General features: G+C 47.6%; 1 protein-coding gene across 6 annotated transcripts; it reads right to left on the reverse strand.

Annotated features, from left to right (window-relative positions):
* Positions 1-8,698: 8,698 nt before the first annotated feature.
* LOC102123835 (Fc receptor-like protein 6) lies at positions 8,699-24,698 on the reverse strand. Of its 6 annotated transcripts, none has more exons than XM_045399420.3 (11): positions 24,597-24,698; positions 22,607-22,642; positions 18,059-18,079; positions 16,220-16,486; positions 15,419-15,703; positions 14,982-15,263; positions 14,448-14,573; positions 11,363-11,428; positions 10,612-10,683; positions 9,445-9,476; positions 8,699-9,363 (listed from the first exon to the last, which is right to left on the reverse strand). In XM_045399420.3, the coding sequence occupies exons 1-11, from the start codon at positions 24,610-24,612 to the stop codon at positions 9,322-9,324; spliced, it is 1,245 nt and encodes a 414-aa protein (XP_045255355.2). In that variant the 5' UTR covers positions 24,613-24,698; the 3' UTR covers positions 8,699-9,321. The 6 variants fall into 6 exon arrangements, with proteins under 6 accessions (XP_045255355.2, XP_045255354.2, XP_065399946.1 ...); XM_045399419.3 differs by having other exon boundaries at positions 8,699-9,368; XM_065543874.2 differs by having other exon boundaries at positions 22,607-22,647.
* Positions 24,699-26,440: the final 1,742 nt, after the last annotated feature.

The raw sequence follows: 26,440 nt of genomic DNA on the forward strand, positions 1-26,440 counted from the left end.
CTGTTTCTCTTCTCACTTCAAGTTTCCTGGTTTCTTGTAAGGGAACGTTTTTAGAGGACGTGTTGCCCCTGAGGAAAATTCCTGCTAGTCTGGAGTGTGGCTTATTGTATCTGGCCCTGCACAGCCTCTCACCTGTCAATCAGACTGGACACTGAGCTTTGGACTCAGCCAGGAACTAGGCATATAGGATGGGGCGGGGGTGGTGGTGAGCAGGAGGATTTTGGGATAAGGTTTTTGCCCTCCAGGCACTCACAACCAAAATGTAGAGATAGGTACACCAGGGAAAGTGAAGGCTTATCTGCAGACAGACACCACTTTGTGCAAACAGGTAGTCAGCCCTCAGAAGTGGGTGGGAAAGAGGGCTTCGTGGATCTGGGCAGGGGACCCTTCTTGAGAAGGTGGAATTTGAGCTGTGCCTTGAAGATGGGCATGGTTTAGATAGGATGAGGAAAAGATAGAGCCAGAGGTTGGGGGTGGGCTCTGGGCAGGAGGGGAGAGCACAGCGTACAGGGATGTGGCCATGGGAAAATACCAAGTAGGCTCCACAGAGGACAAGTGACAGCAGACAGGAATCCTTCAGGGCTGGGTGGGAAGAATGGAAAAGGACGTTGGGGGCAGATTGTGGAGGCCTTGAAAACTGGGTTAAGTTATTCTGGAGACTAGTGGCTCTCAACCGTGTTCAGCACTTGGATTCTCAGAGGTGCCATCAGGGTGAGCTAGGGCCCAGAAATCTGTGGTTGTAACAAGCACCCCACTCAGGGTGAGTCTGTGGCTGGTGGACGGGGGGAACGCTCCGGAAGCGCTGCTTGAAGGGAGGGGCTGTTGCATGTTTTAAGTGGGAGTGGGAGGACAGCAGCAGGGCAGGTTGGGAGAGAACAAAGGGGCAAGGGAACCTGAACAGCAGCTACTGTCTGCCCTTTTCTCCTGTGAGAAGGAGAAGGGTCTGCATATGAAGGAAATGTCTGGAGTACCGAGAAAAGGGCAGAACTGGGAAGCTGCCTGGCGTGGGGGTGGAGAGGGCAAGGGAGGGAACTCATTTACGACTCCATTGCCAATTCCATCATTCATTCATCAGGCATTTATTGAGCATCTACTTAGGTGCCAGGACCTAGGGACACAAAGATGAAAGCTTAGCCCCTGACCTTAAGGAGTTCACAGAAGATGGGATATATAAGCCAATAATTATAACCAGTGTAGCAAGAGCAATGTCAGATGTATGCCCTGGAGGCTGTGAGAGCCAGAGGACAGATTTGACCCTGCCAGGGCAGGTGGGGGGCTGGGGAGGGCTCTGTGGAGGGGGTGGTGTTTGAGGTGAGACTTAACACAATCAGATGAGGGCAGGAGTTCAGAACTCAAGCATGATTCAGACTTTTTGAGTTCAAATCTTGGCTGTGAAACCTTGAGCAAAGTAACTTCCCTGTGCTTCAGTATCTTCCCCTGTGAAATGGGAATCACTAACAATACCTACCTCTTAGTATTGCCAATGAACACATGTGAAGGTTTAAATTGGGGTCGGATGCAGTTAGCACTCAAATACTAACTGTTGCTACTAAATGGCCAGGGAGAGGGAAGCAGGGAAACCTGGGTAAATCAGATAAAGGCATGTTTCAGGCTGGGCAGTCCCCTGTTCTGACTCTCTGCTCCCAGACTGGGAGCTGCATGAGGGGAGGAATCTCTTTCATTTCTGCACCCTGTATATTGCCAAGGACAGGCTTTCGATGAGGCAAAGCTCTCCATGCATCTGTTGGATTAGATTGAATGATTCTAAAATGTGAAAGCCTGGGACTGGGAGGGCTGTGGGATGCAGGTATGGAGTCAACGTGGAGCCAGATCCTGAATTCCTTTGGAGAAGGCAGTGGGCGGTTACATTGCCACTAAGCAGAGCTGGTCACCCATAGTTGTCCATCCAAGCAAGGAATGAATTGCAGTCCTTCCCCCACCTGAAGCCCTTTTCCTTGAGGGGAGTTTTGGGGAAGCTGAGAAAGGTGGTAGGAGGAGGTGGAGGGAAGACTGAAAAATATCGCACCTCCCCAAAGGGAAAAACTCACTGCCCATGTGACCACTGGAGAATGACAAACTAAGGAGGCGGTGATTCTTTCCAGAAGCAGGGAAGGGTTAAGTCTGCGGCAGGCAGGTTCTCTCTACTTGCTAATCACTGGTTCACACCATATTAATTACCCAGCCACAGAGGGGAGTGCACAGGAGTAAATTAGCTGGTGAGTTCAAAGGGGCCACTCCCCACATTCCTTAATTAAGAGAGCAGCTGGCAGCCAGTGCTGCGACTCCACTCCCTGGGGCCTTTCTCAGCTGCATCTGCTGCGTTGGTCGCCGAGGCAGGCATAGTGGCTCCATCTGCCATGTGGAAGAGCCTGCACCCACCATTAGCCCACCTTCACTTCGGGCTGGGGGTGAGGGAGCAGGTGTTGACCAAGGTCACATAAGCTGCCAGAACTCGACCATTAACCCTGAACCGCTTGATGTGGAGTTCCAGGGCAGGGTGGAATTTGGGTGAAGCTTTGTGCCTGCAGGCAGAATGGGGCCACACTTCTCCCAGGAGGAGAGGTGGAGAAGGGAAAGAAAGGTGGGGTGCCTGAGGAGCTGAGAGAGAAGGGGAGCCAGGCAGGAAAGGAGGCAGAGGCAAAGCAGCTGGAAGGAGCGGGCATTTAGCAGGCTTTTCGGGAGCCAAAGGTGGAAGCCAAAGAGGAAGGGTGTTACTAGGGAGTGGGGAGGCCTCTGGGCACTGCTTTGAGGGGGTGGTGTGGGATGGGGACTGAAAGGGGAAGGTAGGACCCCACCTAAGCTCTGTCTTTGTGTCTGCTTTCTGCAGGCACCATGCTACGAGGAGCCACAGACCAAGAGGCTGCCTGGGGCAGCGGAGCCTGTGTGCACCCCTCCCTGGCTAGCCAGCTTAGGCAGCAGTGCCATGACATGGCAGGAAGTCTGGTCTAGAGGGAGAAGACCCTGGAAGGAGCCTGTCTCTGTCACTCCTTAGAAACGCCCACTGTTGCTGAGCCTCTGGAGATGGGAAATGGATGCAAAATGGCCTTACTTCTCATGAGATGGCACTGGCACCGCTTTGAGCCTAAGTGCCTCCTTAACTTTTGTGCCTGAGGTGCCTCTCTTGTCTCACCCTGATCCTGGCCCTCCTGGGGAGAAGTAGAGGGAGTGGAGTCTTCCATGAACTAGAGGCATGGTGCACACAGCTGGAGAGGGAGAAACTGAGGAGAGAGGAGAGAGGAGAAAGTGAGTGGGATGGAACAGCTTGCAGGAGTCTGGATGGAAGGGATCTTTGGCTTACGTCTGTCTGATTTTGAGGCAAAGATACACCTTCCCAGAGATGTGAAGGAAGCCTGCATAAAACAGAAACGAGACCACACTGCGCTCTCTTGAGGTAGAGAGGGGGAAACTGGAAGCTCATGCAGGCATTCACTCACTCATCGAACACCTGGTTCCCATCTTGTGCACACTAATGCATCCAACAAACACTAAAAAGCATCGAGCATGTGTAAGCCTCATGGGGTCAAGAACTCAAGCTGATGGTCCCAGTAATCATAATACTCCTGAGAGGATCAGTCACAATAAGAATCTGTGCCTCATGTGGGAAAGAATTCCAGAACAAGTTCAACATGGGTTCTTCTTCCAAAGAACCTGAGAGAAGGGCCCCTCTGAGCAAAGGCACAGCAAGTGATGAATGCTGAAGGAGCAGACGTGCTGTCGGCTGCCGGTCCTGCCAACGGTAGCCTCTTCAGCAGTGCAGAGGGAGATGTGAACAGGTGGCAGGACACAAAAGATCCCAGTACTGGACGGAAAAGCCTGGGTCTTTCTCATCTTTACACCCTGTCAGTAGTCACTGTTATCACAGTCGATATGAAGATGAAGGACACAGAGCTATTTGGTGGATGCTTATTTAAATAAAGCCTTACTTCTTAGCCAAATCTAAGAGAACAACTCTGGAACTGAAAGAAATCCCAATGTGTTCAATCTTCCAGGTTTAGAGAAGGGCCATGTTTCATTGTTATTGCTTGTATCTAGATTGTGTATTCACATACAAAACAAGCACCGGTGTCTAATCACATCTTACACTGAAGCGGTCCAGTGAGTGGGTCAGATCAGTATAAACCAGCGCAAGACCTCAAATACCTGAGAGCGCCACCAGAGGGCAGCCACAAGGCTCCCAGATGGAGGTTTTTTCCTGCTCTCTCACTTAAGGAGTGGCTGCAGGTTGCCTCTCCACCCTCAACCCAGCTAGAGTTCTTTTCTCTCTTTTTACCCTGTAGGTAATGTGACCCCACAGAACCCAGGTCCCTAAGAGGAGGCACAGACAAGTCACTCTGGCTGAATAAGTGTTTGCATTTAGCTTTGACTTGAAGCGAGAAGCAATGTTTCACAGGGCAGACCCTTGAGACTGTGAGGAGGCTACTGGCGGGGAGTCCTATGGCTAGCATCAGTGGAGCTGTGGCAGGCCAGGAGGGCCATGGAAAAGGGGAAGTAGAGAAGCAGCTCTCTGGTCTCCCCAGGGTACCCCTCCTCAGTGTCTGCAGGTCTGTCTCTAGAGAACGGTGGAAGTCCCCGTTCTTTCTTGGAGATGGCCCAGCCCACCAGTGTCCTGCAGAGCAGAAGCAGGTTCCTGCTGTGACAACTGAGGACGGGAAATGGGGCTTTGGGACTCCATGGGCTGACATCAGGGGAAACCAGTGAATCTGGGCTGAAGGGCAGGGCCTCCTTTGAAATCTCTTCTTTATGTTATTTTTTGAGATTTTATTTTTCTTCAATTTTCTTAGTAATGGTTCATTTGGAAAAATCCTGGCTCATTCTTTTCTAAACAAAGGGAAAAGGATGTTTTCAGCCATGCAAATAGAGCTGGGTGGAGAGAAGAGGTATTCTAGGCAGAGAGCAAAGTGCCTGAGAGGCCAGGCCAATAGTGTGTGTGTGTGTGTGTGTGTCTGTGTGTGTGTGTGTCTGTGTGTCTGTGTGTCTGTGTGTAGGATAGGACTTCTCACCTATCTGTCTTGAAGGACCTGTTTTTCTTTTTTATTTCCAATTCATTGCAGGCCTATATTTTTGTAGAGACAATAGAATAAAAGTACTAGAAAAATGAAATTAAGAAGACATACAAAATACAAGCCCTGATTTTTATGATTGTATTAAACAAACATAAAATTACTTTGTCAGGTTGCTCTAAAAGCTTCTAAACTCTTGCTTCAATTTTTCTACTTAACTTGTCATGGACTAGTAAAAATCACTTCACAGACTGGAACAAGGCTGTGGACCACACATTTGAGTATTACTGGTGTGGGGCAGGGAAGGTGGAGAGAGAGGAAAACTCAAGAAGGAGGTGGACTATGGGGACATCTGGAAGGGCTGGTTCCTCCCAAGTCTCCATCATCAGTTTTCCTTCATGAGCTGTCTTGTCTATGTTTTTACTTTTTACAAGGGGGCGTTATTTTATAGAGGAAGTGGCAAGGCCTTGGTTTCTGCTGGTACACCCTGACTGACCAGTGAGAACCTTGAGCTTCTAGATTACCTGGCTTGTGCTTCTCAGTCCTCCCAGGGGGGTCTCTGATTATTGACAAATGGGAGGGGCCCTGGGGTATTCTGGACATGGACTGGACATCTATGAGAGAGAGGAAGAGGAGGATGAGGAAGAGAAAGATGAGGATGGGGAGGGGTTGAATGTACTCTGATGAAATTTATATCTTGTAGGTAGACCAATGCTTTTTAAACTTTAAACTTTAATGGGTATATACATTGCCTGGAGATGTTATTGAGATGCAGGTTCTGATTCAGCAGGTCGGAGTTGAGTTTGGGCGTCTGCATTTCTAACGAGCTCCAAGGTGATGTCAACACAGCTGGTCCAGGGGAGATGCTAGATGCCTGTATTAGCTTCCACGGTGCCAGGAGATCCCTGATCACACTAACGTCTCCTTCATCAGCCAGCTGGGTGGGGTCTGATGCAGTCCAGCATCTGTAAGCTGAACCTTACTTTCTCTGCTTCCAGAGCAGGGGCCTATAAAGCTGGAGCCAGGGCCTCATAGGAACAAGTACAACCAATCCTTTATTGACCACCCTCAGTCATCAAGGAGTAAGGACTCCTTGAACAAACCAAATCAAACTATCAGGTATTGCAAATCGTTGATATTGATGAACAATATGAAACCAATTGATAGACCTCTATTAACAAAAAACTAGATGCTACAACCATATACCTTTTTAAACAAGTAAGGGGTAACTGAGTTTTCTGATGTACTCCACACACCAGGGCTTTGGGCAAGCCTCAGTTCTGTCTTTGGTAAACTGGAAGGAATTTGAACAGGAATGGGGCTGTGTGGAAAGGCAGAGCTCTCAGTGCCTGTGAGGCTCTGGCTCTGGTGTCAGGATTCTATGACATTGTCTGGGCCAGGCGCTTTTCTGGCTGACCTTGGTCTTGCTGAACCTCTGAGAGGCTCCTCAGCCTTGCGGTCACTCATGGGCTCAGCAGCAGCTTGGAAGCTGGAAATGCATTCAGAGCTGCCCTGGGCTTAGCCCTCTGGGGTGTGGAGTGATGCTCTTCCTTTTGTTTTTTTTAGTTTGAGAGGTGGGGCGTATCCATTATATAAAACCCTTAATTAAAAAAATTTTTACTGTCGTATCATTTTTTCCTAAGAAGAACAAATTATTTGTTTAGTATTTCAAACACATGTAAGAAGGAAATGACAGGTTTCTTCCACCCGCATGGGGCTTTCACTGATAAGCCCACGGACAGTCCTGGCAGTACCACGGGCTGTTATTGTCACTGGACCACACTGTATTTAGCGCTCACGAGAAATAGCATGCAGGCAATAGTATCAACAGCTATAGGTAAATTTAAAAAACAAAGCAAAAGATGAAACAGAAACAAAACCAACTCTGTAAACTCCAGGTTCACCTGGACTGTAACTTCTCTTGTGACTTTCACAGGAAAGGACAACAGCAACAACCACCAGACCTCCAGGGTGTTTAAAAAAATCAAATGGTGCTGCACAGCCAGGCCCCGCTCAAGGATGCCAGTGCCACCTTGAACACACCACCATACAGTATAACCACCTTCAATCACTGGAATTGTGTCTTATGTAACCAACTAGCATGTGGCATTGCAACCTTACAATGATCATGTGGACACTGAACAGTGGTCAATGTTGTCTTAAAAAAACACCCGCCTCAAAGACCACGCAATCCTGAAAATCTCACCGCAGCATCTCTCAGACTGTAGTCGTCAATATCCCAAGAACTGACCTTTAAGAACAAAATAGAGAGAGATTCGAAATGTTTTCCTATTCCTCTGAGAGAACAATGTTTCAGGGTAAACCTGGTGATATTTCCTGCTGGCATAACCACTCGACAACAGTGCCCCTTTCATTCATTTCTTTTCCCTCTCCACCAATTGGCATTTGGACTGAGAAAGGGGCCAGCAACGAGAAATAAGAGACAGTAAGGCAAAATTACAATGTGAGAAAGTGTATTTGGCTTTTTTTTCTTTTTAAAATAAGTGCATGCAAATACATCTAGAAGCATTTCTGACTTGCCAGGTGCTCTGAAAGGGCAGCAGATGCTCTTTCTTTTCAGGGTCAAGGTAAGCATATTCAAAGGGACTGAGGACCATCATAGAAGCACATGTGCACACACACGTACCAAGTCACGCATGAGTCACTTAATGACAGGGATGCATTCTGAGAAATGCGTTGTCAGGAAATTTCGTCACTGTACAAACATCATAGTGTGTACTTACACGAAGCCAGATGGTATAGCCTATTACACACTTAGGTTATATGGTATAGCCTATTCTTTTCTTTTTTTTTTTTTTTTCATTTTCTTTTTTTGGTATAGCCTATTGCTCCTAGGCTACAAACCTGAATATAGTAGGCAGCTATGATACAATGGTATTTTCATAGTTAACATATCTAAACGCAGAAAAGGTACAGTAAAAATACAATATTAAAGATGAAAAAAAAATATACCTGTATAGGACATTTACTGTGAATGGAGCTTGCAGGGCTGGGGTTGCTCTGGGTGAGTCAGTGAGTGAGTGGTGAGTGAACGTGAAGGCCTAGAACATTGCTGTAACTACTGCAGGCTTTATCAACACTGTATGCTTAGACTACACTAAATTCATGAAAGTATTTTCTTCAGGTCGGGCGCAGTGGCTCATGGCTGTAATCCTAGTACTTTGGGAGGCTGAGGTGGGTGGATCACTTGAGGTCAGGGGTTCGAGACCAGCCTGGCCAACATAGCAAAACCCTGTATCTACCAAAAATACAAAAATTAGGAGGGTGTGGTGGTGCATGCCTGTAATCCCAGCTACTCGGGAGGCTGTGGCAGGAGAATCACTTGAACCCAGGAGGCAAAGGTTGCAGTGACCTGAGATGGCACCATTGCAAATAGTAAATACATAAACCAGTAACATAGTTGTTTGTTATCATTATCAAGTATAGTGTACTGTACATAATTGTATGTGCTATATTTCTATATAACTAGCAGCACTGTAGCTTATTTGTACCAGCATCACCACAAACGTGTGAGAAATGCATTGTATTATGATGTTAAGGCAGCTATGATATCACTAGGCAGTAGGAAGTTTTCAACTCCATTATAATCTTCTGGGACCGCTGTTGTGTATGCAGTCTATCACTGACTGAAATGCTGTTATGTGGCATATAACTATTTCATATATATATATATATAATTTTTTTTCTATTTAAATTTTTTTTTTTTAATTTTTAAACTTTTTTTGTTAAAAACGAAGACATAAATAAACACACACATTAACCTAGGTCTACATAGGGTCCGGATCATCAATATTACTGTCTTCCACCACATCATCTTGTCTCACTGGAAGGTCTTCGGGGACAACAACACACATGGAGCTGTCATCTCCTATGATAACAAGGCCTCCTTCTGGATACTTCCTGAAGGATGAGATATATATATATCGGGGGGAAGTAACATGCTTGTATGGAAATAAAATTTCTGTGGCTTCTGTGTCCAGTGTCACTGACTGACCCTAAGTGTGTGTGTTGGTGGGGGTATCTCCCCTCCCATTCCATTGGTTGGTCTTCTGCTAAGAGGAGAACCCAGGGTTCAGGTGCTCCTGACCAGGACAAGGGCTCAGGGGCTCTGTGATGCTGGGTTTGGGAATTGAAGGAGCCCCAGAAAGAGTCGAGGAGCCTGCTGTCCCCCTGAGGAGCACTGGAGACTGGGGGTGGGCGTGTGTTGATAGGAGAACACCGTCACTAGCAGAGAACTTCCTCACAGTCGCCAAGGGATTCTTGGAGGGTGTTTCTTATATTCACCTCCTTGGATGAAACCTCACTGGGCTGCAGGCATCTCACCTCTGCATAGATGATAGAACTGTCCTGTGGAAGAGTTGGCTTAGGATGAGGAAGCAGATGTAAGACAGAGGGTGAGAAAGGAGCAGGGATCCCAGCTCACCTTTCTCTCCGCGGCAAACTCAGCAGGCTTGGCTGTGGGGAAAGAGTGAGTTCAGGTCAGGTCTCTGTGCTTCACAGCAAGTACATCTCCTTCCCACCCCTCCTGGCTGGTTGTCTTCCTCTAGAGAGCCAGGGAAGCCAGCGGGGGAAATTCCTTTCACTCCTCCTCAATCTGGAATGGGGAGACCTGGGTTCTAGTTCCAGTTGGACTACACACCAGCTGTGTGACCTCAGGTCCTGGGGCAACTGCCCTTCAGTTAAGAGACTCTTTGATTGTTCATTTCCCCTACTGCCATTTATGGGAAGGAGCAGAAACCCTATGCCAATTCAAACCCATTTTTGCAGACTAGGAATTGAACTAGCAGAGCAGATAAGACATTAAAACGACAGCAACAACAAAACTCCCTGTTTTGAACATCCATTACATGTAGACAATTTTTAAGGTTTGTTTCTAGAACCTAGGTTCCATTCCTAACAACTTATAGTAATCCTGCAAAGCAGGCATTGTCTCCCCTTTATAGATTAGGCTCAGAGAGGACACCTGACTTGCCAAGTCCACAGTAAGTAAGTACATAGAGTCAGGTTTCAAACTCAGTTCTGAGACTCAGAAACCCAAACTCTTCCCATGATGCCACGTGGCCTATTTCTCTGTTAAAGGACCAGCCTTTCCCCCACCTCTGCCACCTGACTCTGATAGCTGTGGCTGGAGCTCATAGTCTTCTTGACTCCATCTTATAGTGAGGGCTGTCCTGCTTAGACTTAGACTCTGGAGCAAAGGAAGATTACATCATTTTTTCTCTCTTTTCTTTGTCCTTCACATTGCTCAGGAAAGGGAAAAAAACTCCCTGCAGTTATCATGGTAACAGTGGTGGAGGAGATGGTGTTGAGAATGGTGAATGTAGTGGTCATGGTGGTGTCTGTGGTGAGCGTGGTAGTGGAGGAGATAGGTGGTGGTGGTCATGGTAGCATTGATGATGGTGTGAAGGTGAAGGTGGTAGTGAAAGAGGAGATGGTGGTGACAATAATGGAGATAAATACAATGGTCTTGGTGATAGTGGTGGTGGTCACAGTAATGATAAAAGTGGTAATGACCGTGGTAGTGATACTTTCATTGTAGGTCCAAAACTTCTGTTCGTAAAAGTACCACGTTTGGTCTGAGATCACTCACCTTCACTCCTCTTTGAGGTTCTATGCACCACAGAGTAGACAACACCTTCATCTTTCTCTTTCTGGTGATGCACTGAAAGAAGGAATGAGGCTTAAATAGGATCCACCTGACTCTACCACCTCATGCCATAAGTGTCCTGAAGACATGGAGAGAAGCCCATCAGGGGCTCTGTTATGGTGATAAGTGGCAATGGGGGTTGGTCACTAATGTGGGGATAGCTATCATGGCAAGAGGAGTCAGGCCCCCTTAGCACTTTTTTTTTTTTTTTTTTTTGCAGCTTCCCTAGCCCTGACACTGTTTAACCCAGAGGTTGACAAACTTTTTCTGTAAAAAAGGTAGTACATATTTTTGGCTTTGTGACCTGTATAATCTCTGTCACAACTATTCAACTCTGTAATATGAAAGCCCTCAAACAAAATAAACAAATGAGCATGTCTGTGTTACAGTAAAACTTTATCTACAAAAACAGGCAGTGTGCTGGGTTTGGCCCATGGGTCATAGGTTTGCCAACCCTTGGTCCAAACCTTCCCTGCCCCGTCTCCTGCAGCCCTGGCTCCCTTCCCACCTCCCTCTCCCACCACCAACTCCATAGCATTCTCTCCTCATGCCCTTTCTAGAAGCTGTTTGTTTTCCTTCCCCAGATGCCTCCAATTCCTGAGACACAGGGCTCAGGAAAGCTCCCTTCTTACTTCCCTTAAGAAGTTCTTCTTAGCCCACATGGGCAGACCACCGTCCTGCTGGAAGTCCTTACCATTGGCATATAGTGGGCACTGCTCTCCACCTGGAGCTGGGGGAGGTATCTGGGATGGAAGGGGCCCTAGGAGATACAAAGGCATGATTCACTGGGTGTCCCTTAGAGGGCAGGTGGGACAGGGGACAGGAAAGCTGTGAACAAGAATGACAGGGAGGCCACTGAAGGTTTGAGGCCAGTTTGATTAGGAGGGCTAATTCACAGGTCTGGACATGGTTGATTTTTCTGGGATGTTTCCTTTGAAAAAATACCCTAGATGGCTCCATGGGAATCATAAACTAGGAGAAGGTAAGGTGAGCAAGAATGGATCACATTTTTGCTCTCCTCCTAGGAGAGGGCCTAGGCTTACCAGTCAACCTGCTTTTCAGATGGAAGAAAAGCTAATAACTTTGACCATACACTCTATGCCAGACATGGGGCCAGGCAATCCAAATAAAATATAATCTTCCTAGTAAAGCACCTAACCAGTGACCAGCACATAGTTGGATTTCAAAAACACCTCTCTTCCTAATTCTTTGGTATCTAATATTTTCCACAACCATCTCGCAAAGGTTGATATTTTTATCTCCATTTCATAGATGAGGTGACGAGTGCTGGGAGAGGTGACTTATATAAGGTCACAGTAAGTGGTGGAGACAGAATCTTAACCCAGGTTTGTATGCCTTTTCTCCACTAGCACACTGCCTCTGGAACAGCAGGTGCTTCCAGATCTTTAAAGGTAACTCTTGGGATAGGAATTGGGTCACATGTAGATTTTAGAACACTTGGGTCATGCCTGGTGCCCAAGAAATACTCATTACACTAACAGCTAGAAAGCATCAGAATCAGCGGGTAGGATATGTGGAAATGGCTTCTCCTGTAAAATCAAGAGGGGATTTATGGAGACTTAGACGGATCCCCAGCGATTAAGCATTTTCCAGTGCTCATTTGTCAGGGCTAAGAAATGAGCCTTAGTTTCTGAGTCTCCATTCAATGAAGAGTTCCATGAGTTTGATAGAACTTTATTTTATGGGATGTGTGACAACAGGTAGTAAAAGGAATGCTTTTAAACAAGCGCAGCAGAACCTGTACATGCAGGTGAGTGCTACTTTGAAGTGGACCCCTTGCATGACCATATCCTTGTTCCAGTAACACCATCATTGGTCAAATGTTCTAAAAATTGACTTTGGACATTACATCTGTTGACTGTGTTTGGTGGTGGCATATTTCTCTTTGTTAAAGAACAGCTATGATATTTGGAAATGGTTGTGAGTCTCCCAGAGCTGGATTTGGAGAATAAGGCTATTGATCTGGCTGTTTTTCCTGCGTAGCTATGGAATTGGTCCTGAAAGTGACTTTCTGAGCAATATTCTAGAGAATATTTTGTGCGCCTGAGATTCTGACATATTAAGATCACCACCAGCAGTCCTGTTTGCATGAGAGACAGGCTCCTTAGTAAAATGAAGCCTACCTGCTCCAAGGTTGGCAGTGGGTGTGGTGGTGATGGTCTATAACCTCTACATCAAGAGGATGCTCTTTTGTTCTCTGTGAAAGGCATCTTCTTCTTGAGGATCTTTCAATAGTGGCCACTGTTTCACCATCTTGTTTGGGGCTGGGGAGGGAGGCAGTTGTGCTACATTACTCTGCCATTACTCTGCCTTTAATGCTTTGACTCAGAGGTGAGTGGACAGAAACAGAAACACCTGTATTACTGAGGCCAGGCTAGGCCATTTGGAGGAGACTTCATTAGACACAATGACAGTAGAACTCACAGATCTTTGGTTTGTGGTTCCCTACTTCAGCTGTCTCCCCAGTAGCTCTGGGTCTCCTCTCCTTTTCCCCCACTAAGAAGGGATACTTAAAGCAACTCTAGCCTGTAGTGAATCCAAACTCAAGACTAGTGAGAAGGGTGGAGATGGGAAGTTGTATGGACAAAGACTATAAATTCAAAAGGGGAGAGGAAGTTGAAGTCTGGTCCAAGCCCTAACTAGGTGCCTGGTGAGGCAGGGTATTGGGACTAGGGCTGGGGAGAGACCCTTTCAGGTACCCTGGTGGATGCAGGAAGGAATGCTTTGAACGTATGACTGGGTGGTCTTCCTTAATTAGCAGGATGGCCTAGCTCCTGGAAAACTCGTCCCAAATTTCTCAACAGAGGGAGCTGCAAGCTTAAATAAGTACATCTGTCTTTGGAGGTCTATGAGAGCAATCACTTTTGTCCCAGACAAGCAGAAAGTAAAAACATTGCCCCTGCAGAGGATGAAGTGGTGTTGAGTTGAACCTCTGTAGGCAGATTTGAAGCCCTAGGAATGAACCAACACCAGATAGCTTTGGCACTGGTAGCCATTCCTTACATGTGGCCTGAGTCGAGCAAAGGTTAGAGTTGGAATAAACGTGTGGCCACCCAAACTAATTGCTTTGAAAGCCAACATTCATTCTTATGATCACGACTGAGACAGGAAGAAGAAGAAAGTCTGGAATATCAAAATAAATAGATAACCTGAAATGTCGTTTATCTGATTGTTTTCCTCTACATCAGAATTTTAACCTACCTTTTTATTTTCAGTGACTTTGATTAGAAGCATTAGAGAATGCACAGAGGAGAAAGGGCAGCCTGGGAACCTGCTGGGGCGATCTGCTTAGATTAGAATGAGAATTTACTGAGCACCCACTATGTGCCAGTCTAAGCAGATCAGAGCTCTGCTTAGCAGAGCTCAATGAGAGAGAAAGGAGGTCTTTTTTTTTTTTTTTTGTCATATTCCTAGCCACAGATTGTCTTTCAAATGTAAAGGATACTGACATACATCACGTTTGGCTTGTAATAGTTCCTTGGTTTATGTTCTATTCATGCCTGAGTGTGCAGTTGTGTGTTTGTGTGCATCTCTGGATGACTGTGAGCGTGTGAGCAAGTGCATGTGTGTATACGTCTTGGAAGCATTAACTGTCCTTCCATGTGCCCCTTTGTGTGACACAGGAAGAGAAGTCCCCCCTCCCACGCCACACCCAGGAGAAGAGAGTGGCTGGCCCTGTCAGATTCTGGCTTTCCAAAGGCTGGGCAGGGCCTCGCACAGGGATTCAGCAGCTAAGAAAGCCAAGAAGAGTTACTGACCAGCTTTTCTCCAGGGTCTCAAATAAACCAGAAGTGCAGCAGCAATGACCATCATGCCAAGCAGGCTCGCAGGCAGCCAAGGAACCAGCCAGTTGCTGCTGGTGGGAGTGGACAAGACTTGAGAACCTGGGAACGGAGAGAAGAAGCTGGCCATGAGCACTGAGGATAAAATTCAGAAATGCATTTCAGCCTGGCATGGAAGAGGCAGAATGACTGGTATTAGAGGAAGCATCTAGCCTGCGGGAGCCTCGTAGATGGGCATGAAGGATGGCTCAGGGGATGGCAGCAAGGATGATGGTGACAACATGAGTGACCAGGTGACTGCTCCCCCCATAATGCTTCCCACTCCATGGACTTCAATATTTCTCTGCCAGGCTCAGTGGACAGATGGACCAATTAAGGTCCGTGCTCGGTCATGCAGTGGCTGCCATGGGTCCAGCACTGTGCCAGGCATGGTGGGAGGTACACAGAGGGTGAGATCTGACCCCCGTCAGCTTGCTGGGGCTCAAAGCTTTGTTGGAGGACAAAACGCACCCTTCAGGGAGAGCTTCTTGGGCTCACTCCTCTCTCTGGAGACACCGTTCTCAGCCTCGCAGGAGTAGTTCCCAGCATCCTGCTCTGACTTCAGTGGGAAGAGGAGGGAGGCGTTTCCACCACAGGGAGCTGAGTGGTTCCCCACAATCTTCTCATCAAGGTAGAACAAGTACAGGACTGGAGGGGAGCCCCTCTGGGCCTCACAGAGGAGCTGCACCATGTCCCCCACAGCAGGGTCAGTGGGTCCGTGGTGCAGAGTGAGCACAGGACGGGACACAGGAGCTGGGATGCACGTGGGATGGGAGGCTCAGCCTGACCACCCAGGACCCTGGCTCCCTCCTCTCCTGGGGACCTTTCCCCAACTCCTTTCCCCCCAGGGGATCCCATTGCCTGATGCCCAGGTCCCTGGGGGTGTCTCCACTCTCTCGCACACTTACCCTGCACTCTGACCTCCAGCTGGGGGCTCTGCTTCTGGACCTGGCCACCCTCGGTGGCCACCTCACACCAGTAAAGCCCAGAGTCTCCCTCCTTGACTCCTGGGATGCAGAGTTCTGGGTGAGGGCCCCTGTCCTGCAAGGTGTGGCTGTCCTTGTAGAAGGAGAAAAGGAGCCTCAAGGCTGACCTCAGGGGATGCAGCTTTGTCTGACATCTCAGGGTCACCAGGCTACCCTCTCGGGGCTCAGGAGAGGGGGCAGCACTCAGCACAGGAGGTGGGAACAGCTCTGGGGAGATGCAGGCCCAGGGCTCAGGAGGGTAGTCCCGGATGATGAAGCCCCAGGAGGCTGAGGCCTGAGCTTCTACTCATCCTGGGCTGCAGCCTGGGGACACCGATGGGAGGCAGTTTGATCCCCAGGACCTGTCCTCTTGTCCTCATCTACAAGCTCTGAAATGACTTCCACACAGCCAGGTCCTTCTGGAATCTTAGAAGTCAGAGGCAGAGGGGCCCTTCGAGGTCCTCTAGTCCACAGAGGGGAAGGGTGAACCTGGACTGGTCCAGGCTCTTCCCAGTGCCCCCGTTCCAGGAATCTCCCCACTCCTTCCCCTGGCTCCATATGTGCCCCATGGTGGGGAGAGGGGGGTATTGAGACAACATCTTGGGAAACCTCGGGGCCCCATTCATGGGCCCAGCACGAGGGGCAGCCAGAGACAGGGGTCCTGTCCAGAGAGCTACTGGCCTCTAGAGACGGGATCCTTGAGTGGCACCTCCTGCCCCACAAACTCCCAAGCTGGTGACTCACCTTGGACTTGAACCATGGTAGTCTCTGAAGTTAGTGTGAATGTCTGTGGAATATACCACACCTGCCCAGTGCAGCTGTACTGGCCACGGCTCTGCACTGTTGCTGCCCCCATGGACAGAGTCTGGTTCTCCTTAGAGAAATGAAGGAATTTTCCATCTCTGTAGAACTTCACCTGAGACAGTGGTATATTCTTCCTCCCCTGACATTGCAGAGTCAGGGCATCTCCTTCAAACACAGGGTTTGGCCAGGCTTGGAGGTACAGCCAGGCTGCGAGACAGAGGAACAGGGCAGCCCTGGAGTTGCAGGTCCCATCGGTCACTTCTCTCTCTCTGTCCCCCAGCCTAAGGCCTCCCTCTGGGGATGGAGGCCCTTGGATGGCACCAGTGCAGTGTCACTGTCTTCAGTCTTTCATGCCGACCAGAGAAGGGCAGGACCTGGACTTCCTTTACTCCTTCTCCTTCCTTTCCTTCTTCTCTCCTTCCTCTTCCCTCTTTCTCTTTATTCCTTTCTCTTCCCCTGCCCTTCTCTCCTCTCCCTGTGTCTTCTCTCTGGCTTTCCTCCCACCCCCACCCTCCTTGTCTTCCTTTATATTGCACTTTCCTGTCTGCCTTGCCAAGCTTGGCTTAATTGCATTCATTCTGTTCATTGTCTTGCCTCATTCCTCCTGATTCAATTCCCTCCAGCCTAGATTGGCTTCTCCTCCTCTGGCTACCTAATGTGACACTTTCTGCAACCTTCACTTCTGTTAATAGCAGCATCTGTGTTCACCAGAAAGCAGTTGGTGGGGAGTGTTGGAGGTGCCACAGCCTGAGCTCTCTCCCTCCTGCCTTCCTCATTGGGCTTCTCCAGGCCCAGCCTCCATCTCTACCTCAGCAGGGCATTTCATCTTCCACCACTCTCATGGAAGGGATTTGTTCTCTCTGTCTCTATTCCTAAAATGTATTCTGTGCCCTGATGTGAGCAGGAGAAGAGCTCCCAGGGATCCACTATCACCTGCAGGGCAGCAGCATCATTGCCTACAGGGCAGGCTGAGCCTGTCCTCAGTCTGTATCTGTCCCCAGGCTGTATCATATCTTTGATAAGCCAGACACCCCCATTCCCAGACAGCCTTCTGAGCCATCCTGATGGCTTGAGACTAATGAAGAGTAACTGTTAGGGAGCCTCAGCATATCCTGCTCTTGTCTAGATCTTGTGGATCCTTAGGACCCACTCTCCTCACCCTGGAAGAAATGATGCTTACCGCATTACTGAATGGCAAGCCTTGCTTCCACTACTGCTTTTCCTAACAGCACTAAGTATTGGTTTGAAGTATCTCCCCCTGGAATCACAGGGTATGTCCTTGGAGGTCAAGATTTCATAGATCAGAATTTTTTCCTGTTTGACAGAAAGCTCCATGGAGGTCAGTGTCACTGAATGGGCTGGAGGGAAGGGGATCTGAGGAAGGAAGGAAGGAAGGCTGATCAGCAGACAAATGTACCTGCTTCTCTGAACATAAAAGGAAGGAAGGGAGTCCCAGTCTTGTTGAGTTGAGAATATAAGAGCTCCAGAACCACATGGAGAGAAGATAGAGGCCATAGCCACTTTTAAGGGTATAGGATAGAGGCCTAGAGCCCCACTGCTGAGGCTTGGGTCACCTTGGGACTACCCTCGGCCTTAGACTAGTGGAGTTCCAGGTTCCTCCTTTTCCTGGGAACTGGCCAAGACACCTGAGGAAGGGGCCTCGTCTGGTGCTGCTCTGCAGATGTTTCTGGGGGATCCCATGGCACTGTCCTGTTCCCATCCAGTAAGTTGTGGCCCATAGACATACTTTGAATTAGAAGAGAAATGGACACAACTTACCAGTTTTCCCAACACAGGGAACTGCAAGATAACAAAGTAACATAATTAGGTTAAGTAGCAAAAAGAGCTTTCTGACAAGGAGGTCTGTCACTTCAGCAATTGGGACTTACACCCATTCAACCAACCACCCAGCCACCAAACCGCCCATCCACCCATCCACCCAACCATCCAACCATCCAACCATCCAACCATCCAACCACATAGCCACTCAACCGCCAAGCAACCCAGCCATCAGCCATCCAACCATCCAACTACACAGCCACCCAACCACCCGGCCACCCAGCCATCCCATCATCCAACAACCCAACCATCCAACTGTTCAACCATCCAACCACCCATCCACCAAACCGCCCATCCACCCATCCACCCAACCATCCAACCATCCAGTCACCCAGCCATCCTATCATCCAACAACCCAATCATCCAACTATTCAACCACCCAACCACCCAGCCACCAAACCACCCATCCACCCATCCACCCAACCATCCAACCATCCAGCCACCCAGCCATCCCATCATCCAACAACCCAACCATCCAACTATTCAACCACCCAACCACCCAGCCACCAAACCACCCATCCACCCAACCATCCAACCATCCAGCCACATAGCCACTCAACCTCAAGCAACCCAGCCATCAGACATCCAACCATCCAACTACACAGCCACCCAACCACCCAGCCACCCAGCCATCCCATCATCCAACAACCCAACCATTCAATTATTCAACCACCCAACCAGTCAGCCACTTGACTACTCAATGTTTATGGTGGACCTACTCCCTAGAACTCTTTGCTCTATCTCAGTTCAAATATTGCCTTCTCAAACACGTCTTCCCTGAGACTCCAATCAGAAGAATTTTCCCCAGTCACTAAAACAATGCCCCATTGTATTATCATCAAAGCACTTATCACTATTTGAATTTATCTTATTCATTAAATTGCTTACATATTATCACCTGTCTGTCTGTCTAGAATGTAAGCTCCACATTAGTAGGGACTCTGACTATCTTACTCATTGCTATATTTTCTATGCCTAGGACCTGTGCCTGGAACACAGTCTGTGTTCAGTAAGCATCTGCTGAATAAATGCACGAATGCTTTCCTTTGCATCCAGTTGTATGAGGTGGGAAGCAAAAAGTAGAAAACACAGGACTAGACTCTTGCACAAATGTGCCAGAGAACCCATATAGCAAGGGCAGGGTCTGATTCTTGTGGTCCCATCTGTCCACAGAACTCTGGTGAAAAGGGTACAGAAGTGATCAGACTGAGGAGGCCAAGTCCCCTGAAAGAGTAATCATCAAAGGATGTGAGACATTGTCAGGCAGCACAGATGAATAAGAGAACTACAAATAAACTGGATGCATCCCACATCATGCTTGCATCTTGGATGTGCTGCATTCATCCTTTTAAATGAGTGGTGTGAGAATAGGTAACCTGGGAAGAGAGGCCAACTCACAAAATGATGACAGATATGGTTAGGTAGGTTTGAATAACCCAAGTAATGGAAGACTCGAAATTGAAGGTCACAGCTGGATATGAAGCAGTGAAGAATCTTCCGGACTTTGGGGCAAGGTGTGAAACAATGAATAAATGTAGGGCTGAGTGCAGTCAGTCCAGCCAATCCTCATACATTTATTTGTGTCCTTCATTGCTGACATGTCCTAGGTATTTTGCATAACACCAACAAAATGCAAGAATGGCCTTGGGAGGGCTGGGTGAAAACCCTCTAAGAGCAGATGTTTGGCTCTGTCACATGGTGTCATCTTTGTTTTCTACAATACTTTGGACACAGATGGAATCTTTCAGCTCTATTCTCTATTCAGCTCAGGATCAGCTCAGTCATAAGTTCTCAAGAGTGTGCAGAACAATGAGTCTCTTCCTCATCATCCCTCCAGTTCCACCCCAACCCCCATCTATGAGCTTGGTGCAGTGGAAAGCATGCAGGATTTGGAATCAGATGACCTGGACTTGAGTCATGAATGTGACTCTTTCTGTATGACCTTGAACAAGTTGTCTAAATTCCAAGAGCCTTCAATATCTCGTTCTGTCATATCACATAATAGAAATGATAATAGTCATTTTTTTTTTCTTACAGTGTAGTTGTGAAGGTTATATTGACCCACTGCCTGGGAAAGTGGTTACTACACTAACTGAAAGCAGAAAGGCGGCCTGACCTCAGAGTGATAGAGACCTTACTCTGTAATAATGTCTTCCTTCCCTTTCCCTCCTCACTGGAAAACAATTTTGCAGCTACAAAGTGCTAAACAAGCAGGGTTGAGGCCACTGAAGCCAAAAACAAGACAGAAGGCACCCAGGAAGCATAGATGCACTTAAAATGAGCTCATGCCCCCAAATCCCGATGACTTGCTGCCCATGGTACTGCAAGATCTTGGAGGTGGGATTACAAACTTGCTTTCTGCAATCAAAACAGCAGCCAACTGGGAACATACACAGTGGGTGACACCTGCTCACAGCAGTTTCTGCAATGAGGGCCCAGGGACCTCCATCAGCCATATAGGCCAAAGATGAGGTGACAGTATAATGAGGTGGCCGAGAGCTACTGTCAAACCAAGTTCCATAATAGAGTTCCAAAAAATGAAGGCAGCAGCCCCTGCCAACTCTAGGAGCAGGATAATTTCCTCTTAGAGTTTCTGAGGGATCGGGAGATATTTATCTGGGAAAGATACAACAGAGGAGAGACACAAAATACTTAGTGGGCTAAGCTTAAAAGAAGGGAGCGACTTATTCTGAGTTACTTTATAGGACAGAAATGGAGACTAGAGGGATCAGGGAGGCAGATTTCAGCTCACCATGAAGAACTCTGTCACCACTGAGCTCTACCACTGTGGAACAGGGTGCTGTGCCAAGCCGCAGCAGTCACATTGCTGGGAGCGCTGTGTGGGACCCCATGACACCTCCTATGGACGCTGTGGGAGTATGCAGGGAGCAGGCTCCAGTGGTAGGAGGGAAGTTGGCTAATGTTCAGCTCAGAAGAAAATTAAGCTTAATTTCCCAAACTTTAAGTACATATTTCACGTTCAGCCAGGTCCCAGCATGCTCAATGTCAGGGTTCCTTTCCTGCTGGAGTCCTGACAGCCAATAATAGTAATAGCCACCAATTTATTATGACCATACCCTGCTCTTGAGAGAGGAAATAGCAGCTCTACATGATACATGTTTCTACACACCCAGCCGCAGGGCCTGTGATTTAGGCTGTTTTTCTGGGGTCCCTGAGCATCACATGGGACCAGATGTGCTGGTGCTGGGTTCTCCATTACACTGTGCACCAGTCAGCCCGTCACTGACTCCCTTCCTCTCCTCCTTTGCTGTCTGTCATCCTTGTCCTGGGTTCCAAGCTGGAACACTCTCAGACTGTATCTAGACAACTCCAAGGGCTGTTCCTTTTACAAGGTAGTGCCATTTGCTCCTGTGAGTCTTGTGCCTGGAGTATATCCAGGCACTGCCTCAGTGTGAGCATTAGACCTTTCCATTTGTCCAAATGGCCATTCATAAAACACACAGAGTAACACGCTACGCTGGAGAAGGAACATTGAGTGGAACAGGCATTTTCCTCACAGGGTCAAATTCTCACAAACTCTGTCCAGGAAGAGGTTATATTTAGGAACAGTTTTGCTTTTCCAGTTCAATGAAAACAAACAGCAAACAAGCTATTGGGACCAAGAATTAAAAAGTAGGTCCACTTGGAAACTGTAAAGTGAAACAAAATATATGCACAAATTATTTCTTTTAGGTATAAGGGGGGTGATACTGGCTGAGACTGAGCTGGGTCTGGGGGAGCCCAGTCACCCTCCTCGTGCAATCCTCCACCCTTAGACCAGCTCCCTCAGTTACAAGTAACCTGCATGAGGAGGAATGGAGAGAAGAGAGAGAGGCATGGATCAGATAATGAAGCTGATTCTTCAGACCAGCCCCATGGGTCTGAAACAGCCTCCAACAGAGAGAAGATGTATGTGGAAGAGAGACGGTCAATTTGAAAAGGGCTTTGGTTACTCAGGGCACAGGCCTTTCAACCAGGTGAGAGGTCTGATCATTGTTAAGTGGTTCTAAGAAAATGCTGAGGCTCCATAAAAATATGTCACCCTGTAAAATTCCACCTCCCATTGCTGAGCAAAACGTCTGGGACTGTTATCCCTCATTTCCCTGACTCCTGCCGTGTTGCCCCCAGCGGCCTCTTTCCCTTCTGTAACTTCAATTTCCTTTTGAGACAACTATTATTAGTATTTTAACCTGATATCACAAGGTAGAAATGTCATTGGGAAGTTAGGTGACCTTGTAATGTGATTTTCTGCCTCCCTAATTTATCTCTGACGTATCAAAGGGCTGCCCTGCCAAGGACCCAGGACAATGGGATAGGAAACACTGAGGAGTTTCTCCTACCCCAGTGCCCATCTCTCCCAAGCATGCCCAGGTACACGCACCTGTCTTGAGCTCCGGCCACAAACCCACTGGAATTGGAAAAGGTGTCTCAGGGATGACTTATGGTCCTTAGTGCTCTAGGAGGGGATGCCCAAGCTGGTTGACTTACCAAAGAGCAGCACAGCCATCCAGAGCAGCATGGGGCCTGTCCTGGCACAGAGGAGGGAACACAGGTCAGAAACAGGCTGGGCGAAGCTGACAGAGAGCAGCCAGGCCTCAGGATCGAAGGTGGGTGAGTGACCTAAGCTGGGTGGTGCTATAGCTTGATAGTTGAAATAGGAAGTGGGAAAGAAACTTACAAAGCTCTAATTGGTATTTCTTCTTTGGCTGAAGAAGTATTACATGAATAAATTTTCTTGAACACTAAACATGAAGGAGTCAGTAAGTCACTAATAAATCCCTGACATTTTCTGTGGCTTCAACAAGCCTATGCCAGGGAACTAGGATGGAACATGGTTACGGGACATATCCACTAGAAAGATCCAGAGACGGCCCGAATTTGCTTGTCCTCAGCATCATTCAGCCTGGGAGGCAGCGCAGCACTGGAAAACTAAGATCACCCACCCCTTGACTCCCAAGCGACCTCCCAGCTTCCGAGGCACTCCTATCTCCAGCGGTAAATGTTTGTGGACGCTGCAGTGAGATGGAGAAGTGGAGCCCTGAGGACAGTTCACAGGATCCTCAGTTCAAGAAGGAATCAAGCATCGATGAGTATGGAGTAGAACACAGATGGAGCTTCGGAATCTGAGGCTTTTAAGACTGTCAGGTATTATTTTGAGAAGAACTCTTCCTTAAAAGACACCATTAAGAATGGGAATAAACGAGTTGTGGTGTGATGAGATAGTTTAAATACATGCGGCTGACAAAGGGCCCACATAAGAAATATAAGAATTTCTGCAAATCAATAAGAAAAAGACAGACAAATACTAGAAAAATGGGCAAAAATAATTGGATAGGTACTTCACAGAAGCAGATATCCATGTGTCAAATCAACATAGCACAAGGAGCTTGATATCATAAATCACTGGGGGAACGCAAATTTAAACCACAGTAAGATACCACTACACCTTCCGTAAGAATAAGGGAGTGATACCGGCTGAGACTGAGCTGGGTCTGGGGGAGCCCAGTGACCTGCCCCATGCAATCCTCTCCTGAGTATTGGTGAGGATGTGAAGAAACTAGAACTCTTGTACACCACCAGTGGGAATATAAATGGTACAGTCACTAGAAAATGGCTTGGCAGAATCTACCAAAACTAAACACAAGGATCCCTGATGGTTCAGCATTTTCACTCTTGGGTAGATGTTGAACAGAAATGTATACATACAGGCATCAAAAAACATGCACACGAGTGCTCATAGCAGCATCATTTGTAATAGATACAAACTGGAAATTATTCAATGTTCCCTCAACAGAGAAAGAGGTCCCACATTCCCATCTCCTCTGTGGACAGAACATGAGAGTTTGTGGTGAAACACGGAGTCAGGCAAAATACTAGGAAGCATTTTCTTTCTTTCTTTCTTTCTTTCTTTCTTTCTTTCTTTCTTTCTTTCTTTCTTTCTTTCTTTCTTTCTTTCTTTCTTTCTTTCTTTCTTTCTTTCTCTCTTTCTCTCTCTCTCTCTCTCTCTCCTTTCTTTCTCTTTCTTTCTCTCTCTCTCTCTTTCTTTCTCTTTATTATTTAGAAGGAGTCTCGCTCTGTTGCCCAGGCTGGAGTGTAATCTTGGCTCACTGCAACCTCCGCCTCCCGGGTTCAAGTGATTTTCCTGCCTCTGCCTCCCAAGTAGCTGAGATTACAGGCATGAGCCACCACGCCCGGCTAAGCATTTTCTTATGGTAAAGTTATTCCTGGAAATCTTTAAGTGAGAAGTTCTACACATGGAATTTGATGGAATTTGATGTGCTTATTGCTGAGGCCAGGGATGGAGAGAGAGAATTTTCTAAGTTTTCTTGCCCTAGATTATCTGATTCAGTGGAAGTGGGAAACTAATTTGACACTGCCAGGCCTTTTTTTTTTTTTTTTTTTTGGTGACTCAGTTGTTTAGGAAAGAGGTAAAAGTAGTGAGGAAGTAAAGTAGGAAGTAAATCTCTTGTCCACTCACCTAAAGATGGCAACATTCATACATTTTCCTCTATCGTTCTCTTTCCAACAGATCTCCTGAGTTGTCTCCAGCTTCGTTCAGCTGCAGGTCCTGTGGTTGTGTGGAGGCCCTGCAGGGCAGCAGCTGGGGCAAGAGAGAGAGGGGATAACCGCAAGTGGTCTAGCTTGCAAACACCTACGGTGGTTTGCACACAGAATGGTTGACGCCTCTGCCCTGGCAACTTCTGCTTTCACTGGGTTCTAGTGGCATGAGAGCGTGAACTGCATCTGACCTTTCACACTTCCCTTGCAGAGCAAGATGCTGTTGCGCCTTCAGAGGTATTGGTGAAACCAGCTCTCTGAGCTGAGCTGGCTGCATGTCATTCCCCTGGGGATGAAGGTGACCCTCGGGGAGCAGCAACAGGGCTGCTGCCAGGTTAGGAATCTTTCAGGACTCAGGCTGACCTTGAACTGATAATGGGATGGGTTAGCGGAGATATTAAAACCCATGATACTAACACTAATACTCTAAGGGAATTCAGGGGCTAAAAGGAGGTGGGAGGAAAATAGAGTGTGGATGAGGATCCAGAAGAGGAGCCAGAAGAGGCTCCAGGCCCAGGTGCTCTCATCGCTCAGAGTCAGTTGTCAGGGCGGCATTAGTCAGGGACAATGGCCGTTGGGGAATAGGATAAGTCATTGCAGCTCCCAGAGGCGAGAGGGGAGAGCAGGAGAGCTTGGGGTAGGGGACAGCTCTGCATGGTAGGCCCTGGAGCCCAATATCTGCGCTTGAATCCTCATTCTGGATACGAATCTGGTGAGAGACCCTGGGTAAGTTTTTAACCAGTCTGTTCCTCAGGGTCCTTATCTTTAAAGTGGATAAATAATTATACCTGCTTCATAGGGTTGTTATGAAGGTTAAACAAGATTAAAAACATGAGACGCACTCGGACAGCAAGATCTAATAGAACTTTCAGTGATGATGAAATGTTTTCTGGGCTGTCCAGTTTGGTGGCCACGTAGAGCTATAAAGCATTTGAAATAGACTCATGAGATGGAGAAACTGAAGTTTTAATTGTTTTTACTTTAGTTGAAATTTTAAAAAATTTAAACAGCTCCATGTGACAAGTGTCCGCCTCCTTGGATACTGCAGACTTAGACCAATGCCCGCGAGTAGGAAGTGCTCGGTGAAGGTGAGCTATTGTAAGAAGTGTGGACCAGGAAGCCTTAACTACTAGAGCCTTCCTCTCAACCTTAGTATTTTGAGTGAAGCCCAGAAAGATAAGTACTTTGTGCAAAGGCACTCAGCCAGAAAGTCTGCTGCGATTGGAGTCTCATCCATAGCTGGAACCACAGGCCTATGGAGAAACCTGAGACCATTTCTGAGTTAGGTCTGAAAGACAGAACACATTGGAGAAACATCAAAACCTAGAACTTAAGACAGGAGTGGAAATGACCAGGAGTCGGGTGAAGATGGAGCCAGACTGGGCATGAAGCTCTGGGCCTGTCCTACAGAGGGCAGAAAATGCTATGGGGCATCTGGTCACCACCCTCATTTCCTCTCTCCATCCTTACCCCTTCCTTCTGGAAAGCTACTGGAGAGAGCATGGCAGCGCCAGTGGAAAAAAACCTTCTTTTGTGTCAGGTCTGCAGCGACCTCTTGTGGCCATATGAACAACACTTGCCCTAAGGAGGGAATCTTTATTCGTACTATTATTCTCTATCTATCCATTCATCCATCCATCACCATCCATCCATCCATCCATCACCATCCATCCATCCATCCATCCATCCATCCATCCATCCATCCATCCATCCAGGTATTTGTATTTCTTTTTAGCCCTTGCTGTATGTCTAGTCCACCCCTGC

The sequence above is a fragment of the Macaca fascicularis genome, chromosome 1, assembly GCF_037993035.2.
Source record: "Macaca fascicularis isolate 582-1 chromosome 1, T2T-MFA8v1.1".
NCBI lineage: Eukaryota > Metazoa > Chordata > Mammalia > Primates > Cercopithecidae > Macaca > Macaca fascicularis.